The sequence below is a fragment of the Sturnus vulgaris genome, chromosome 9 (assembly GCF_052056855.1).
Source record: "Sturnus vulgaris isolate bStuVul1 chromosome 9, bStuVul1.hap1, whole genome shotgun sequence".
NCBI classification, from domain to species: Eukaryota; Metazoa; Chordata; class Aves; order Passeriformes; family Sturnidae; genus Sturnus; species Sturnus vulgaris.
The window spans coordinates 2,093,093-2,113,271 of NC_142251.1; the positions used below are offsets into that span (position 1 = coordinate 2,093,093).

The 20,179-nt window shown below is 42.5% G+C and overlaps 1 protein-coding gene across 2 annotated transcripts; it reads left to right on the top strand.

The window, feature by feature from the left end:
* The first annotated feature begins 41 nt into the window (after nt 1-41).
* Nucleotides 42-19,493, top strand: ITGB3BP (integrin subunit beta 3 binding protein). 2 transcript variants are annotated; one of them, XM_088169627.1, is made up of 9 exons: nt 42-102; nt 3,898-3,940; nt 6,641-6,779; nt 8,911-8,983; nt 9,720-9,798; nt 10,517-10,610; nt 11,715-11,774; nt 18,035-18,157; nt 18,572-19,493. In XM_088169627.1, exons 1-8 carry the CDS (start codon nt 98-100, stop codon nt 18,145-18,147), a joined length of 606 nt encoding a protein of 201 aa, XP_088025753.1. In that variant the 5' UTR covers nt 42-97; the 3' UTR covers nt 18,148-18,157; nt 18,572-19,493. The 2 variants fall into 2 exon arrangements, with proteins under 2 accessions (XP_088025753.1, XP_088025752.1); XM_088169626.1 differs by having other exon boundaries at nt 18,035-19,493.
* Nucleotides 19,494-20,179: the final 686 nt, after the last annotated feature.

A 20,179-nucleotide genomic window follows, 5' to 3' on the forward strand; every position in this document is an offset into this window, starting at 1 on the left:
CCCGGCCCGCCCTGCCCTCGGCGCCGTTTCCAGCCGGCGGCGTTTGGCGGGCGCACGGCGGGAGCTCCGAAGGGGAGGCGGCGGGAACGGCTCCGGGATGTCGTAGGTGTCTGGGGAGCGGGGCAGCGCTGCTCTCCCTCTCCTTTCTTCTCCTTTCTTCTCCTTTCTTCTCCCTTCTCCGTGCGCCCTCTCTCCCCTTCTTCTTCTCCCTCCTCTCCCTTCCCCTGTTCTCTTCCCTCTCTCCTCTCCCTCACGGGCTCCGCAGGACGCCGTAAGGGCAGCGCGGCTCCCGGCGGGCTGCGGCTCCCGAGCGCTTTCCGTGAGGGGAAAAGTGCGCTCGGAGTGGGCCCGGGGAGGGGAGGAGCGGCCGTGAGGGGCGGGATTTGTTTCCAAATGGAAACAGACCGGGAAATGCTGGCGGTGGTGGCTCCCTGCGGGCGGGGATGGCTGCGCGGTGATGCTGTGGGTGAAACCCTCGCTATTCTGCTTTTCTGAGGGGTCGGGGGCGGCTCTGCTCAGTGACAGGACGAGAAGCAATGGCCGTACACTAAAACACAACGAGTTCCATCAAGAATCTTGTACACTGAGGGAACAGAGCTCTGGAGCAGCTGCTGGAGCCTGGAGACATTCCAAAGGCTGTGTCACCTGCTCAGGGTGGCCCTGCCTTACCAAGGGGGGTTGGACTGGATGATCTCCAGAGATCCTTTCCAGTCCCAGTTATCCTAATTCTATATCTCTACACACCATGGATAACACCCGTGAGTGTGTGGGAGAGGGGCAAGAAGAAGAATCACAAAATGGTTCAGCTTGGAAGCGACCACAGTGCATCATCCCCTGCACATGGCACAGGCCGGCATCCAGGCAGGTCTGGAATATCTCCAGTGAAGGACACTCCACACTCTGGACAATCAATTCCAGTGCTCAGTCACTGCACAGGAAAGAAGCTTTTTCCTCATATCTAAGTGGTACCTCCTGGGCATCATTTTCTGCCCATTGCATCTTGTCCCATGGCTGGGCATCACCAGGCAAAGCCTGCTCCATCCTCTGACCCCTCCCTTGGCCACCACTAAAAGGATTGGCAAAAAAAGCAGGTTTTGATATGAATTTGTGAAAGTGTGGCTTCAGTAGAGTTTGATGGCAAGATTCACTCTGGTGCTTGCTGCACAGATAGGGCATACACAGGAAAATGGGATTAGAATGAATTTGAAATGATTTACACAGAGCAGGGATGCAAAAGGGTCACAGGGACAAGGATATGGATACAAAGATACAGGTGCAAAAGAGTTTAGCAGCACTTAATCACTGACTGATTTAATATTTATAAAGTGATTCAACAGGATTTACTACAATTACAGCAGAGACTAAATTATAGATTCACACACACTCAGGTGCAGGGATGTGGAATTGCAGGCCTGTGGAAATTAAGGCATGACACCCCCCTTGTACCCATTTTCCATCAGGCTCTATCTCTTCATTTTGTCTCCAATGGGAATAAATCCTGCTCATTTTTCTCCTATATTTTGCAATTTATCAAGCAGTAAGTAATTAATCAAGTCATGTAAGTCTGGTGCTGCTCTTGTGTATCTCTGCTCATCGTGGGCTTCTGGAGATCAATAAAGAAAGTTCTTTAACCTGATAAATATAAGGCACAAGATAATCACTGCAGGTTGTCCAGCTGACTGTAAACGTGTGCCACCATACTCTGCATGGTTAAGAAAATAAATTAAGCCTTGGCAGGCTAATTCAGGGGTAGGAAACTCAGGTTTCTGTCTCCTTTTCTTGTTCCACTCTGACATTTGGTTCTACACCACAGTCACAGTGAACCATATTAAAAAAAATAAACCAAACTAAAAGCGGTGCTCTTCATGTTGTTTCTTAAAATACTTGAGGAATTTTGTTTGCATGTATTGTTTTGTCCCCCACATTCTTCTTTTGGAAGATCTGAGAGAGGACAGTTCAGCCAACAGGGTTTTCATGAGAGGTGTTGGGATGAATTTGGTTTCAGGGTGTAGAGTTGGAGCACCAATTTTAAATTATTTTTATTTAACTTCTCACATTATGTCATTGAAAAGACAATCAGTAAAAACAAGCCCCCAAGCAAGCCAGGCTGTTGGGTGACACAAGGCAAGGTTGATCTCCTAAAGCTAAAATTCAATTTTCCAGTACAATATTCCAGCTCTTTCCAACGTTGAAGAGCGTGGAGTGAGGCTCCATCTCTGCTCCTTTAGTTCAGGGTGCTTGCACAGAGAAATTTGGGCTGTGTGCTGCTCTGTTGCTGTACACAATATTTGACAGACTTCAAAGAACGTTGCTTTGATCAGTGCACGACTTTCCCCCTAAGAAATGTCCTCAGTGTTTATAATTTAGCAGGATTTTCATGTAGTTTCTCATTTATTTCATCCTACAGCTGTGATCCTGATCCTGCTTTTCCTTTGGCTTTCAGCTGCTTTTGACATGTGTCATAAAAACTTCCATCAGAGCGTGCCTTAGTGTAGCATGCAAATGCATTGGCCCCCAGAGCATCCTTGCAGTGTGGATGCATTAATAAATGGAATATTTCTCTGCTGCCATGAGCTGCAAGCTGGAATGGAGTCGGGATTCCTTGAGCTAGATGAGGCTCTCTTTAAAAAAGAAATACATTGTAAAGAATTCCATCAAACTGTTACAGCTTGGGCTGCCCTTTGGCCAGAATTTCAGAGGCTTTTTTAAATTTAAATGTTACCTGTTTACTTGGCTTTTTTAAGGTAGGATATTTCTTTTCCCCTTTTTGTAATAGAGATAGCTGTAAAACAGTTTTCATACAAGACCCTTGCCTGAATTACATATCAAAGATGTGTTTCCATTCTATTTTCCAAATCCTTTAATTTACAATTTTGGAATAGCAACATAAATTTGAAAAGGATATGTTTGGAATGAGGTCATCTAAATTCCTTACATGGCAAAACAGTCTTTTTTCCAAGATGAAAACTGCACTAAGTTCTTGAAATATGATGTATATTCCAAACCTTGTTTAATTCAATGTAATATATTTGTTTCTTGGGAACTGTTCATAGAAAGATTTTTTTTCCCCTCCTCGTTTTACATCATGCTTTAAACTATTGTTAAGATTTAGGAACGTGCTTAAAAAGTTTCAGTTGTCTCTGGGAAAAATAGTCTTAATTTATGTTGACCTTTCTTTCCTTGGAGCATTTCGCCTGCATTCAATAAAATTTTGATGACTGCTCTTTAGCAGACAGCTGTACCATATAAAGTATTATAAATATTCAGCTTTCCTCTTCCAGTGTTGCCATTAACAGCTGGGCATCCAGTTCAGAGGAGCAGATTTTGCAGAGAGAGCTTGGCATGTTCCTGAATCAGGAGAGGGAAGAAGGGAAGCAAACAGTTTCTTATGGTTTGGGGACCTGTAAAGACATAGAGCATCTGTTCCCCAGTTAAGTCATAGTCTGGTAGCACTGAATCATGTTAAGAGCTAAAATGATGGGAAAAACTACTTTTTTCACCTTGCCTGTACCTGTGTCTTGAATGTCTTAAACATTATTTCGACTAATGGCAAAATAATTCCAAGCCTTGCTCAGAAGGTATGTAAATGGAAATGCTTTGGAGGGGGGAGGGTTTTGGTGTTTATAGTCTTGGAGAAAAGATAAATACTCAGCATGATTTCACTTCAGTGGTTTTTATCTCTGGTATAAAATGGAGAATCAGATTTTCTTAGGCAAACACTTTATCCTTCTAAACAAGCAACGTTCTTGGTACAGGGAATGGATTTGCTTTGGATGCCATCAGTAAATGTGAAACCAAAAAAAGAAACTGGCTTTGACATTATCAATTATAGACCTTACTAACAGAAGTCTTTGTGTCTACATGACCATAAAACCTGTCCATGTTTTTCTCTTGCAGGGTTAAGAGAGCATTAAATTTGGAATCTGTTAAAAAAGATGATGTAAGTATTTTTTGATATCTGGAGCCATCTGGGCTGTATAAATATATATGTATATATATCCATGTGCAAAAATAAATGTGGATATAAACAATCTATTTCATTTTAGCTGCCTTTATGTTGTTACAGATTGGATGTTGTCTGGGCAAATCTTAAAGCACAAAATTACTGCTGCAAATATTAGTATAAAATTGATTGTATTTCATTTGTCACAGAACTGCCTGGTGTTAAGTAATGTACATCTGCATGAATCACTTGAAAAATGTGCATATTGTTATTGCCATCACTATTTACCCAAGAGCTGAATGAGTTAAGATCCTTGGTGAAATCATTTATTAGAAATTAGCTCCATTATCCTGGGAAGCAAACGTTCTGCCATGTAATTGTACATGTGACAATATGGAATTATGATAATGCTGTAATCTGCATATTAGAAACAGCAAAATTGAAATGAAAACATTAAAGGCATTTTCATGTCAGGGCTGTAATTACCTCCCTCAGCTAATCTGGCATAATGAAACAATAAACTCCTAACGCTGCCATCAATTTCACCACAGTTATCACAATAAAAATAAAATTGTACTGGTGCTGTTATTTGTTGTAAATGCAGCTCCAGCATCCTCCCAGCCACCAGCATGTCGTGACATATGTCACTTTATTCTCTCCCACGGTGGCTCTTGCTGCAGCCAGCAGTGCTCAGGAGCTGGGGAGGATGGCAGGGTGGAAAGGAAGGAAAATTTTGGGAAAGTACAGAGAGAAAGAGGTGGTCAGCAAACGAGCTCCTCATAAATCTCCAAGTCTGTGCTGTTTTGGAAAAGGTTTTTTGTGTATGCAGCACATATCTGGAGGCCTCACTGCTATTGAGCAAGGTAGAAATTGGCTATTTAAAAAAATTTCTAGATATTTATTTTTTGAAAATTTCGACAGAGGTGGCAAAATACCGCAGTGGCACTAAAAAAAAAAAAAAATCATTAGCAGTTTAATTAGCAGCTCAGTGTACCATTACCCAACTTGTTCTGCTCAGAATGCAGCTGTGACTGTAATTTTGCATCTGTTTCTTGGGCTGAAGTAACATTTTTGTAGATGAGTGGTCCAGCTGCAATTCCATGGGATGCTTTTCCTGCCCTAAAGCCAGCCCTGCCCATGAGATAAAAAAAGGTTACTCCATACTGAGCTGCAGTTCTTGTGCAGCAAAAAGAAGAAAAAAGAAGAAAAAAGAAGAAAAAAGAAGAAAAAAAGAAGAAAAACCCTCCTGAATTAGAAACTTTTAGTGGAGGTTCAGTGATGTGATTTTTAGTTCACACAATATCTCTGATAGATGCATGTCAAAGATTTAAATTAAATAACTTTATACAAAGAAAGAAGGAACAGAAAGTAGTAAACTCATGGTTTGGAGATGTTTAATCTTTGCTGTTTCTGTCATTCCTTCCCTGTTTTTATCAAGAGTTCCTCGTTCCATGGATCAAAATATTCATGAACTAACCAGATGAGGAATGAGGATTTTTAGATTTTGGGAATCTTAGCGTGGTATTGTTATAAAATAGCTGGAGTAAAATTCTTCTTCTTGGAAGAGAAAAATCTTACTGACAAATAAAAACTGTCCTTGTAAGTGCTGCAGGAATTTTGTTTAAAATAACCTTATCCATACCCAGAAATGGGTGAGGTGACTGCTGTTCAAGCAAGAAAAATAATCTGAAATATTTGGAGATTCTCTATGTTGAAAAGGAAATTTGATGACGTGTTAACCCCTAAATTGACATTGCTACTTCAATTAATATTTCATTTAAAGATGACTGGGAACATTTCTTTAACCTGCTTGAATGTGGCAAGACAGAGTGAGGATTTCCATCAGGTGTGGTTTAAATGCTGCTACAAGAGTATAAATGAGAGGTGTGAAATTATTTCAGATATTTGGGACTAAAACAAAGCAGAGGCAGGGGGGCAGCAAATTCAGTCTTTTAAAATCTGCTGGAAGTCCCACAAGTGATGACCAGCAGTAGCACTTGTGGGTTGTAAAATAAAGGTTTGGGTTGTTTTTTATTATTATTTCTGTACAGAAAATCCCATTTTCTCATCCTTGCAGTTCAGCATCCATTCTAGAGCATGTCCCAGATAATCCCAGTTCATTTTCCAGCACTGCAGACTTGTTCTGAAAACTTCTCTGCACAAATCCTTTAACATCATGAAATAATAATCAGACATATTGAAACCCTGAACCACAGATAAAATTTTGTATTTAAAGGATTCCCTTTGGATTTTTTCAATTCACACTTGTTTAAAAAAATTATTGAAATAACTTTTTATAAAATTAAAATCTAAAAATATTTGTGTCTTAAATTGTCATTACTGGAAGAAAAATATTAACTTGGTTTGGCTGCTTTGAAAAAAAACCCAACCATCGAGGTGGTTATGCCAGAATACCTAAATCCCTGGAAAACACAGATTTTTTTCTTTATGGAACATGGGAGACAAAATGTTTGAAAGGATTTTTTATCTTTTAGAGTAAAACTAATCTTCTTGAGGAGTGATAGAGAAGCTTGATGAGCACAAAGTCACCCATTTAACGTGGGCTTTCCCTAATGGGAACACATAAAGCCAGGAAATACTTAAGAAAATCTTAGGTAATAAAAGTTCAAACAGCTTTTGTGAATATTCACCTGAATGTTTTGGGTCTTTTTTTTTTTCAATTTTTCTCCATTTCAGCCACTTGATACAAGCCCCCAGAAGGCCAAAAGGAGGAATCTGGGCTCCTACTCCCCAACCACAGGCACGTGCCAGATGAGTCCCTTCTCCTCCCCTATGAGCCACAGGGCACAGAATGCCAGCAGTGCCCCAGCAGAGGGTGAGCTGCACTTCCCTTGTCTCTCACTGCACCATTTCCTGCCTTTGGGCTGCATTTGGGGACTTCTCTCCCTTCTGCTGTATTTGATTTTTTTCCTCTTGAAGAATCTCTTCTGGAAAAGCCAGTGTTGGGTTTTAAAGCTTGAATAAATCTTGAGGGTGTTTATAAAACAATTGAGTGAGACAATTTTTAATTTACATAACATTGAATGTCATCAGCCCTCAGAAAATACACCTTTATAAGATTATAATGATATAATTTCCAGTTCACTTTAGGATAAATGTTCACTTAGTCACACAGTCACAATTTTTGACCCTGATTGCTCAAGAAGCAGATTTTCAGTGACTGAGCTGCTTTTATGGCTGTATAAAAATATTGTGGTTGTGGCCTCTTTAAGTGTTGAGGAACCCTCAGGTCACCTGGTTATAAAAAGAAACTTTTTTTTATTTTAAAAAGAAGAATACAGAGGTATATTCTGTCATCTTTCCCTATAGAGCTTTTATTTCCTTGCAGTACAACTCTAGAAAAGATGGTTAAGTCTTAGTAACAATAATAACAATAACAATAATAATAATATAAATAATAATAATAATAATAATACATGCATCACTTCCCTTGTTAGCAAATTCCTTGTTCAATTATTCTAGTTATTAAGAAAAAAAATCCCCTGTCTGATTTTGAATTTGTCTGGCTTTAATTTGCAGCCACTGGTTCTTGTTGGATTACAGAATTTTTTATGCCCCACAAGTTTTGGAATTTATGTACAGTTATTGAGGCCTCACCAACATTCATGAATTATGATGAGTAAAAATATCCTGAGCAAGGTGGAACAATTAATCTGGATTAATCTGCAGATTTTAGCTCTTGCACCATTGTCCTCTCCTGATGGATCTGCAAAAGTGGAGCTTCCCTCCAGGATTTTATATTTTATCTTTTTTTAATTCCTGTATTCATATAGCTACAAAATGCTGGTGTGTAATTATTAAATCCCAGGTTGTCCATTTAAACTCACAATTTCTGCTCTCCTTCTAAAACTCCACAGTACAAGTATGACCTGGTTGATAATTGATGACTGATTTAAGTCCAAGTGCTATTGACTACTTAGATTTAAAATGAAATCTTTGAGGATCTTAACTTTCAGCCACTGTATTAAAGCTTCAACTTTCATAGCACTTTATCACCTTGAAGTGTTTCTAAATGTTTTACAAAATATTAAAATTAAAAGTTAATTTATCCTTGAGTGCTGAGACTTGTATGTAATAATTTAGATCTAACAAGAAGAAATCAAAGTGTTTCATGTTGAGTGTGGTCTCTTTTTTTTTTTTTTTAGTCTGATGTCAGGAAGGAGATTTATTACAGTGAAATGTGGAAAGTTCCTCATTCCACAGGGTCTGTCTGGGATCTGTACATTTGTTAAGCCCATGGTAAATTCCAAACCTTTCACTTAAAGGTGAATTTACAAAATCCCCACGTTTTGTCATGTCTTCAACTTCAGCCACTATTAAATCATTTCTGATAGTCAGGTGTGACTTTTTTATTGCTGGAACAAGTATTGATAGACAAGCTAAAATTTTAATCTCGTTTTGTTCTGATCTGATTCCTGTGGGAATTGGATAAGTTATGTAAATTCAGAGTGGCTTTTGTGGTCAGAGGTCACATTTATCCTGCCCCATCCATCATATGCCAGACTGCAATATTATATTGTCAGAAGAGCACATTTGGAGCCTTTGGAAGCAATTCCCAGCATCTTTGTGGTTGTTTAGAAAATGAACTTGGGGTCAGGCAGTTTTTAGAAAGGGAAATGGGAATTTCAGTCATTGCAGCGTTTTCAGGATAATGCTCTATGTTCATCTGCAGTTAATAGGATAAAAAGCTCCTGGAAGAGCCCAGTAAATATCTGCCAGGACGATTCTAACTTTCAGATATTGATGCTGTAATCCCAAGGTTTCCAAAAACTGAGGAGAGGCCAAATTCCAAAAGTGTAAATTATCAATCATTTCGTGTGGTTCATTCCAAGCCCTGTGAGCTTTGGGATTTTTCAGCACTCTGGGTTCACACCAACACCTTCTTCAAATACTCCACATGTGATTTTTATCTTTATTTTGTCTCTTCTTCCCTGTGAGCCTCCCAGGAGGTGGGAATGAGCAGAGCACTTCCAAGAGCGGATTATCCAGGAGAGGGCAGCCTCAAACAGAGCACGATGTGTAAGTGCATTCCGTTGGAAATTTCTTATGGTGCAGGGTTGTGATTGCATCTCTTTTTTCACCACCAGAAAAGTCACTGTGACGTTTATTCACCTAAATATTATGTTTAAAGTTCTGGCTTTTCCTTTTCATTATTGTACTTGAACTCACAATTTGTTTTTGCCACTATTGGATGTTTTCCCACATGGTTAGGCTGAAATTCCTTCACTGTAGGATTGTGTCTTCCAAGTGATGGAGCTGGACAGAATTGTTTTGATAACATTGAAACAGTGGCAAATAAAATAATAGCATTATACCGGTGTAAAACTGTAAATTGATTAATTGGGAGGGTTTTGTGATTCAGTGAATCCTTTGGTCAACACATCCAGCCTCGTTTCTTAGTGACAGGAACCCGGAATTACAGAACAATTGGAGTAACTAGAGGCCTCATTGACATGGAAATGTTTGCATTCAATAATTCAGAATGTTTTTAAAAGGTTTGCAGGAGACCAGCAGTGACATTCAAATAAAAAAAAACGTGTCTAAACCATCACCTACACTTAATATTCATGTGAACTTCCACACACTTAATTTTACAAATGGAAAATACATTGTCCAGTACACTGATATAAATCCTCACAGCTGAACTGGATCCATCCCGATTCCAATGAGAAAAAACTCTGGGAAACATTGCAAACATGGATTTTCAGTGAGTGGGGACATGGATAATTGGAATTGTTTTACCTTTTGCACACAGGTTCCTGCAATTACACTCTCAAGTGAGAAATTCCTTGCCCAGAATTCTGAAACTAAGAGCAAATCTGGCGAGCCTGAAGGTCTGGTTTTCACTGATTTGTCCTTTAAACTACTTCTAATACAGGGTTTGAAAGCAAAATTAGGATTTTATATGCAACGTTTGAGTTTGAAGGGGTAGGGAAACAAATAAAAGTCTTGAAACCAGGCAAGTTGGACTTGGAAATCCAGAAAATGCAAAAAAAAACTTACTGGCTTTTTTAAACTAGACGTGTTGCTTTTCCATGTCCTCCATTTTTAATTTGTACACAAATAAAACCAATATGAAGTAGTTCTCAATTATTATTTATAACTCGAAATATGAATTAACTGCCTAGATTTTTATGTCTTTGAAGATTAAAGATCCTTTTGTGTTGAAGTGATTGTACCATTTAATTTACCACTAAAGGATCATTATTTAATAGTCCCATATATGTTAAAATGCAAATCACTGCTCTCTTTTATTTCCATTTTGTTTCCTGACTAAATTTAGCACAAGGTTCATTGCTGTACATCAATAGCTGAGAAATAATTCAGTGTACTCAGAAGACTGTGTTGATTTATTTCACGTGGACAAGTTTTTATTTAAAAAAACACAAAACAAAGCAATGATACTAATTGAAAGTATTTTAATTTCAATGTTTATTTAGAAAAGGAAGAATTAAGTTTATGAACAATTTCCAAATCGGTTTTGATATGTTGTAGACGTGGAGTAGATATTGGAGATGGGATTTAACAATGATTTTAATTTTTATTTTCCAGGCTTTGGAGGGCAGTAGAGAGCTGGAAAATATCCTTGGAGTCTCACACTCGTCCTGTGTCCTGAGTGCTGAACTGAAGAAAACCCAAGAGCTGGGTGAGGAGGGGGTTCAGAACATTTCTTTATCCCTTTGGAACATTCAGCAGGAATCACTGCAGATGTTCCCTCTGGTGCTCCCCAGGACTCAGGAAAAATGCACCTCAAGTGTCCCTGTGCATCCCAGCAGGGCCATAAAAGCCAGGCACACTGGGGAGGGAAAACCTGGAAAAGCAACACCTTTTCTTATGGAAATGGTCAGTAAATAGTTAGATACTTAGTGGGTACTTCGGTGGGGATTAGGATAAACGTTTGCACTTGGATTGCTTGGCCTTTCTTCTCCCCTTCCGAGGAAGTTGGTTTGTTTGTTTGTTTGCCTGTCAGCAGGATTAGGCTGAATCTAAATTTCCAGCCTTTAAAAATCTCTATTCATGTGTCCTGAAATGATGGACATTCCAGATGCTTGTTGTGTTGGGAGGAGGGCACTTCACAGCTGGCACATCTGGAATCCTTTTCCAAAGGAGCCCAGAAAGCAAACCTGGAGTGCCTGGGCTGCTGCTTTTTGCAATTGGGAACAGGTGAACAGTAAAGGCACAGGTACCAGAGAAATTTTCTTCCCAAACAGTGGAATTGATACATCACATGCTGGTGTTTGAATTCCCATTTCTTCCCTGACTTGTATTCCAAAGCTCATCCCGTTTTCCTTCTGCATGGGCATGCACTGCTCTGTTCCCTCTGTAATCCCAGATCCTTTCTGAGGCACGATGGAATTACCTGGGGCCAGTCTGGGTTTCCATCGGGATGGGACAGACAGACAGACAGACAGCTCAAAGGACAGTCAGACCTCTTGCTGCCACTCCTGTGTCCACTCTTTTCCTCTGCTCCTTGGGGAAAAAACATCCTTCCCCCATTTCTGTATTAGGAACCACCTCAGCACAGAAGGAAAAAAAAATTGGAACAAAATGTGGGACGAGGCTTGGAAGCACAACTTGTCAGAATTGTCTGAATTTTGAAATTTTTTGTTAATTTTTTTGAACAGAGTTACATAGGCAAGAGGGTTTTTTTCCTTGAAATGCTTTGAAAGTGAAGGAGGCAGCAGAGGTATTATTTTCTTTGAAAGCTCTGGGGCAACATTTGTTGATTTTGGATTTATTTCTTCACTAGTGAGTCAAGCAGAAAAACTGCAGCTGTTGAAAGCAAACCATGGAGAAGTCCCTGCCCGAGGTAAGAAACTCTCCATAACTCCTGTGTAACAGATGTTTTGATTCCTTTTGCTTGGTTTCTTTTCGGTTCTTTTCACTTGAAATAAGTTGGGCAACCTTTAGGATATGAAAACTGTGATAATCAAAAGTGTTTCTTGTGAATAGTCTGCAAATGTAAATGGAATATTTGCTGCTATTTTCATTGTATTGGGTATTTCCCCATGAGACTGTGCAAGGAGAAGGAATCATTCACTCAGAAGAAATCGTGCAGAAGACTTTCCATACTTTTTCTATATCCCAATTATCCTTGTTCTTCCTCATCACTGTGTTTTCAGTATCTCAATCTTGCAGCAAAACCTTTTTCACTCTGTGTTTTTTGGGGGATATTTCACCCAGGCTAAGGGGCTGTGAAATCCCAGCTCTGAAGTTTCTTCATAACCAGTGCTGTGAAAATATTTGAAGCTGGTGGTGTTTCATGCCCAGCTGCTTTGGTGCCTTGGCAGGAAGGAGGGGGACACACACAGGACAGTTTAATTCCCTCACACTCACTAAAATCAACAACCACCCTCCAGGGATATTCTGATATTTCTGTTATCTTCACACTTTTCTATCTGAAAGCAGAGCAAACCCAAAACCAGGAGCACGTCTCTGCTGTGGGGAATTCTCTTAAAGGACAGAAAATGGATCAAGCTCAGATTTGCTGGGCTGCAGCAGATGAGCTGCAAATGAAAAGGAAGGAGCTGGGCTGATTTGTGCAGTGTGCAGGTGGTGATTTACAGCTCCCTGTGTCCTCCTGCTGCAGCTCCTGCCTGCCAGGGCTGGGAGTGCAGGGCTGGCACAGGGAAACAGGCACTGCTTCCTTCGTGCCCTGCTCACCACACTCACATTGAGAATTCCATCCTCACCCCACAAACCAGCCCCCAGCACCAAACACACAGCCAGGCTGCTTAATGGGAGATGTTTTGTGAAGGTAAGGTGGAAAAGAGAATTCTGAGTTAAGCTGACCGATTTTGATGAAGTTCCATTGTCAGTTTTGCTTTGACAAAGAATAAATTCAATTTTGCAGCCTTGGAAATGTGGCAGCAGGAGAGGCAGAGAAGTTTGTGATCAAAGAGAAGCGTCTGGAGATGTTTTCCTTTGCCTTTTCGTTTCAGATGTGGGTTTTTCATAATTACTTTTAATTAGTTTTGGCAAGGCTTAAAACTTATGACTGTTCTGTGGCTTGGTCCAGATGGAGTGTCACATTATTATCACATGGTGAGGCATGAAATTTATTTACTTTACATAAAAAACCTCCTTTTAAAACAACTTCATACAAAACATTCCTGGCTCAATGGGCAGCATTGTGCACAGCTCAGTTTATCATTTTGGGTGACCAGCATGGAAAAAGGGCATCATTGTTTGCCCATGCCTTGAATTTACAGTAAACAAAATGTTTTTTAATAGAAAGTAAGCAAATTGTAAAACAGCTGCCAAGAGATGAATCGAGTCGGTGTCTGGGAGTCCAAAATGTGCTGAGAATGGACGTGTAGGTTGGGATGTGCACATTTTAAAGGAAAGTTTCATAGTTTTGGAGATTCCAGGAGTGAAGGTTCTAAAAGGGGAAGCTGCTCCAGCTGCTTGGTACAAAGCACAGGGACAATTTGCTTCCCCAAAACCCTGAGACAAACCATGGCTGCTGCCCATGAGACTGTTCCAGAGATCAAATACTTACAGTGGTGAGGAAAACACTTTCCAGGCTGTGATGGAATAAAAAACCCTTCCTTTTCTGTGGGGCTGTTGATCTTGCAGAGCCCAGGGGCAGATCTGATCCTCTCTGTGTTCTGAACATTCCCAGCTTTCATGGTGGGGTGAATACGAGTGGCTGAGCTTTGTGCTCTTGGGACAGTCGTGGTGGCTTTCCAAGAGACTGGAGCAGAGTTAACTGGGTGGATTTTATTCCATGCCATTGAAATCACTGATGAAAGCAAAGCTGGAGAGATCAGCAACCAAAAATCCTGAATTTCCACCTGCCAGTCCAGTTTGGGAGACTGCATTTATGGTAAAACATAAATCCTTTTTCACAACCACTGCAAAATAGAAACACCTCCTTAATAATCAGAGCTCCTCCTCAAACCAAGTGAAAAGGTAAAAAATACAGAATTCCACCATTTATCCCATTTTGTGTCAGTTTGAATTCAGAATTTGGGTGTTCTAAGGTTGAACCACTTGGCTCTGGTGGTTGCTGGGGGTTTATTTTCACATCATTCTCAAATAAAATGTAAATTTGTTGACCTTTAGATGCACTTGGCTGTCTGTCCCACCTTTCCTTCCTCCTCCAGATCTTCTGAGGAAAAGGGGAATACAGCAGTGGATTTTCCCAACTGTAAAACCCTAACCTAAAAACCACATTTCTTCTCCTCAGCCCAACTTTGTATTTACTTACAGGGAAGCAATGCCATCATCCCTTTGCTGGGAAAAGTGAGTCTGGGAATGGCTGAGCAAAAAATTGTAATGCTGGAGGGATCTGGCCTCGTTCATCTGCCCTTCCCTGTGGGACAATATCCCTGTTTGTGCTCCTGAGGCTTTTCTGCCATCACCCCTGGGGCAGGGCTGATCCCAGTTCCTCACTGAGTGGGGAGTGTGCTTTGCCCACTTTGTGTCCTGGCATGGAAAGCTGTTGTTGCTCAGGTTAAATTGGAATTCATGTCTCCTCATTGTGTGGGTTTGAGTTTGTCACCTGTGAGTCCCCCCCCCAGAGAAGGAGAGGACACAGATCCCACTCAGCCCAGTCCCCACAAGCTGCATTTCCCAGCAAAGCTGAGAATTCTGTCCAGTGCCAGCTCCAGGAGCTTCCCCTGCTCCTTCCCAGCAGCATTTGGGGCTGAATTTTACACACAGCAGAGACTAGAGGGGTCTGGGAGCAGCAGCACAAGGAGATTTGGGATGGAAGGAAGGAGAAGGGGCAGCTCCAAGGCTCTGCAGTGATGGAACACCCTGGGCTATGCAGATGAAATATTAAGCCATTAAGTGCAGTGGCAGATCCAGAAATGCACATGAGACATATGACTGCAGGCCCAGACAAGTACACACAGAAGTGTCAACCTGCATTGGAGATTTAGGTGTCAGCCCCATTTATTCACAGATTTCAGCCTTGTTTTTACACTCCATTTTCCTACGTGCCTTTTTAGAGATGCAACAGCTATGAATTTTTAATTCTGGTGGATCTAGTTTAGAGTATTAAGCTTAATGAAAAATTCAAAAGAATTGTAGTTCTTCCAACATGTAGCAACTCCTACATGAGAATAAATACTGCTTTCTCCCATGAATATAATTATTTTAAATAAAAAAGAAAAGAAACATTAGTTTGGACTCACTTAGTAGCAATTATATGTTTAAGAGGTGTAAATAACTTGCTATCCAGACATTACAAATATCCAGGTGCTCTGTATGTGCTGATGACAACAAAATTGAAAAGAAAGACTGTAATAATTCTGACTGGTTTTCTCTGCAGAAGATATTGATTATTTGTGTGTGGTGAGAGATTTGGAAAATTCAATTAAAGGAGTTGTGCAAAGGTTTCATAAATTTCCCCAGTACAGCGTGTACACAGACATTGCTGTGTATTAAATCAATGCAGCACTTCACAATATATTTTCTTTGAAACATAAAAATAAATAACATTTAAACAGTTCTGCTTACTACAGAAACAAATTTTATTTTCTGTGAAGCATTTAGTCATGTGCTATCACTGACTCATACACATTTGCCAGCTGTAACAAATTTTATAGACGTTTTCTCCAGAGACATAGCTCATATACTATGAATTTTTAAATGAGCAAATGGTGAAGAAGGGATGTCAGCAATATAAAAATTGATCAGTTAAAAGATAAAAGCATAAGTAAAGAGATTTGTATGGTAGTCTTAATAGGTTTTATTAAATAAAAATACTATAAAAAGACAGTAATGAATAGACTGAAGGTTTTAACTGTGGTTGAGGTGGAGAAAAATTATTCTGGCACATTTAGTAGAAGATTGGTTTTATATCACCTGACAGGTGAACGTTTTTTTTCTCTCTGCTTTTTAGATCTGTAAATGTTTTAGAGCAGTCAGAGTTGGGAGAGGATGGTGGGGGAACTTGGAGGGGAAAGGAAATTTGGGAGGATTGAGCCCTTTTAGTGCCAGGGCTGGGAGAGGCCGTGTCCAAGGGCAGGGACAACCCTCTGGGGCAGCTCTGGGGGACTGCAGCCACTGCTGCCCCTGGGAAGGAACCCTAAAACTGGAGCTGAGGAGAGGAACAGGCTGGGCCTGCACCAGCCACTCCTTGTGCCACAGCCCAGGCACCTTCTGCTCCCTCCCTGAGCCCTTTTCCAGCTGCTCTGGTCACTGCCATCCTCACCCAGGAGTTCCCTGAATGTTCTCTGTGCTGTGATGGAGCTGAACTTACTCAGGAGCTCTGCATGGAAAAATCCTGAGAGAGAAAAGGGTTTCTGGGGCTTTTAAGATCTCACTCAGAGGTGAGGCAGGGTGGGATGGGATATTGGAAGGAATTGTTCCCTGGGAGGGTGGGCAGGGCTGGCACAGGGTGCCCAGAGCAGCTGTGGCTGCTCCTGGATCCCTGGCAGTGCCCAAGGCCAGGCTGGACAGGGCTGGGAGCAGCCTGGGATGGTGGAAGGTGTCCCTGAGGTGGGACTGGATGGGCTTTAAGGTCCATTCCAACCCAAACCATTCCATGATTCTTTGTTTGGAAAACAAAGCTCAGTTCGTGGGGATTTTTGTGGGGTTTTTTTTGTTTGGTTGGTTTTTTATGAATCTGGGCAGCTTCTGTTTTTCAGGAGAGCTCAGAGTGCTGGGCAGAGCTCAGCACAGCGAGCTTGGCATGTTTGGGTTCTTTACTCACCTTACAGTCCAATGCTGCAATCTCTGGTTAAAGGGAAATCAGTCCTTTCCTTTATGGAATTGCATTTACAAAAAGTAAACCAGTTTGTAATTGAATCTTTTCCCTGATATCTGCTGTGCAAGCTTGGACAGTTTCCTGTTGTGAGCAGCTGTGGGTTTTTTGTTGATAATTTGTGTACACAAATGATGTTTATTTGGAATAAAGCTAGAAAGTGATACCTGAGGCCAGGTTGGATTGGATTCCTTTTTCTGGAGTAGCCTTGTGAGTCCTGGCTTGGGGCAGAGACTGGGGTTGGTGCTACTGTGCAGTCCATGGCAGTGTTGGTGTGCAGTCCATGGCAGCGTTGCTGTACAGTCCATGGCAGTGTTGCTGTACAGTCCATGGCAGTGTTGCAGTGCAGGGCAGTGTTGGTGTACAGTCCATGGCAGTGTTGCTGTACAGTCCATGGCAGTGTTGCAGTGCAGGGCAGTGTTGCTGTGCAGTCCCTGCTGGCAGTGTGAGATGCCCCTGCAGTCACACTGTGCCAGCTGGGGAGAGCTGAGCTTTGGTGGCAGCCCAGAGGCTGCAGGCGGCTGGAAATCCCCCTTTGTGTGCTCAGTCTCATTGTGAATTCTCCCTCCAGCCCTGCCTGGTGGGGCAATCACTCCCCAGAGCCAGCAGCCCTCGGGGTGCTGGAGCAGAGCTGCTCATCTGCTGCAGGGACATTTGGCAGCCTTGGCACTCACAGGCACCTGCTCCCAGAGCTTCTCCACATGTTCTCATTCCCTGAGTTCCTTCCTGCCCTTGCACACTTTGCCTTTGCTTGTCCCAGCACCTGCTCAGCCTCACCCGGACTGGCCCTGCCTGGCTGTGGGCTCAGGTGTGGCTGACTCTGGGATGGCTCAGGATGACTCTGGGATGGCTGCGAGTGACTGGGATGGCTCTGGAATGGCTCTGGGTGATCCAGGGATGGCTGTGAGTGACTGGGATGGATCAGGATGACTCTGGGATGGCTCTGGGATGGCTCTGGGTGATCCAGGGATGGCTGTGAGTGACTGGGATGGCTCTGGGTGATCCAGGGATGGCTGTTCCTCTGCTGCAATCCCTGATTGGTCTCCGATGGCACAGCCCTTGGGGATTCTTATTTATTCTTTTATTATTGAAAGCAAAAATCAGCCTCAGCTTCTCATCCTGGTAGCACACTCTGTTCTGCTTTGCCATCACTGCCAATGATGTAACACAGGTGCAGCCATTTACTCTGAAATCTCTGCTGAGACACCGTGTGTGAAGGAAAAGAGGTGCTGGGTTCTTTAACCACCACAGCAATTTATTTAACTCATGTTTGAGGCAGGACTGACACAAATTCTGTCATCACACCACTGCTGTTTATCAATGCCACATTTCTGTGTTTTCCTCATTCACAGGGCACAGCCAGGCTGCTGGGAGTGCTGCATTCCTGACCTCACTCCTGGACAGAAAGAAGGAGTCCCTGGGCCTGCCCGTGGCCTTGCCCAGCACTGAGGCACAGCCAGAGTGACCAGGACCAGGTCACACGTTTACTTCTTGTAAACCATGTGCCGAGAGCTCTGGGATGTCCTGCAGGCTGCAAGGCCCTGAGGGGAATCAGTTGTTTCTGTGCACGTGGGATGTGACAAACTCTAGAAACTCTGCTCCTCCACTGAAACATCCTGTGCTGTTTCTCCTCAGCTTGTTGCTGCTTTGGCTTCTTGTCCTTGTTGCAGTATTTCTCCTCACCAGTTTGTTCCTCCTCTGGTTACTTGTCCTTGTTCCTCAAAACATCCCAAAATGTTCCTGCAGCTCTGGGCAGAGGGGCTCTGCCTTGCCTTAGGCTCTGTGTGTGTTTTACTGGACACCACATCCAGAACTCCAAACAGATCCCATGAACGATGATGCTGCTGTCTAATTGCTATTTATTTTAGTCATTTCTCATCTCCCCACAGGCATTATGTGAAAAATGCATTCCACATCAACCCAAACTTCTCCATCTGCTGGACTGGACTTAAAAGGAGCGAAGAACTGAGTGTAAACCAATCTCCCCAGCAAATCCCAGCTGGGGAGCGCTCGCTGTGCCGGGCAGGTGCACGTCCAGATAACATTTCTGGCATCTATTTCAACTTAACAATGTGCACAAGCAGATAATCTCAATGTAAATAATCCACCCTGGGTGCTGTGCAGCCCTGTGCCAGTGGGGCTGGTGCTGTGTGGAAATTAACTGTGGCTTCTGGAGGGTTTCTCCAGCACTGCCTGGGCTCTGAGGCTGGAGGGAGCTCTGCAGTGCCAGGAATTAATTATTCCCACCCTGGGAATGTGTTTTAGTTGTTTGCAAACACTTTCCCTGGTGGTGCTGCCACGGTTGGGGACAGATTTGTCACCCACATGAGGGCTCCTCTAAAGTCAACCCCAGTCCCAAGATAAAAAGGCCTCAGCCTCCAACCCAGCATTAACACACAGGGCTCTGGTAACATTTGCTTTTAGGTCAACATTTGAGTTTAGTTTTGGAATCTAATGCTATAGGAAGATAATTGTTTTATATAAACCAACTTTTTTTCTAAACCAGCTGCTTTTCTCTTTCCTCCTCCTCAGCCTCACCCCTGCAGCCAAGTGAATCCCCTGCATCTCAAATCCTTGCAAATTAGGCTGAAAAAGTGCAGTAAAATTATTTGTTCTTATCAAAGTCCAGCATCAACATTAACACTTGAATGTCCTTTCTACCACTGCAAAGTCCCATCCTCAAATAAACTGATTTTTATAACTATAACTAAAATTCTGAGCACCAGCATGATAATGTGTTCAGGGTGTGGCTGAACACGCACGCGCTCAAGCTTTGGGAGTTTTGAATTAATAAAATGGTTTTTCACTTCAGTGCCTGTGCAGTCTGACTGGGAAGGTTAGGAAGTGTTTGAGGGAGTTGTGTCAGTTGTTCTCATTTCCCCCTGGTGTCTCAGGCTTTCAGCTGGGGCTGTGTGTGTGTGAGGTGCCCCAGCCCTGGCTCTGTAGGCTGAGGGTCCCTGAACGAGCCAGTTTCTATAACCTGGCTGTAACCTCTGGAGCTGAAAATGAAATAATTATTGACCTGAGAAGAATCTGGAACCAACTGTGCTGGTCCCAATGGAGCAGTTCTGGGCAGTCCTGGAAGAACAGCATTGAACTTGTACAGCAGCCAACAGCCAAGGTGCTGATGGGCAGCAGCGAGGCACAGCACAGCTTCCCCCGAGGCAATTATTAAATCGGGATTTTTAGGGAGATGGAGCTGAACACCGAGCTCCTGCTGCTCAGCCCAGCCTTGGAGCTGTCTTTGACCTCGTGCTGTACCAGGCTTTTGCCTCTGAAGCAGCTGGGGCTGTTAAGAACCATTTCCAGTTCCACACAAGGTGGATCGGGTGACTCTCACTTTATCACCCCCCGAGGCCACCTCAAGGACAAAGGAAAGGGATACACCCAAAACTAATGTTTGGCTATGGGGGAAGGCTGGGCCTGGGCTCTGCTGGACACGGCTTAACGAGAGAGACCCTGGGCTCCCTGTGCTTCCACCCACCTTCATCTTCCCG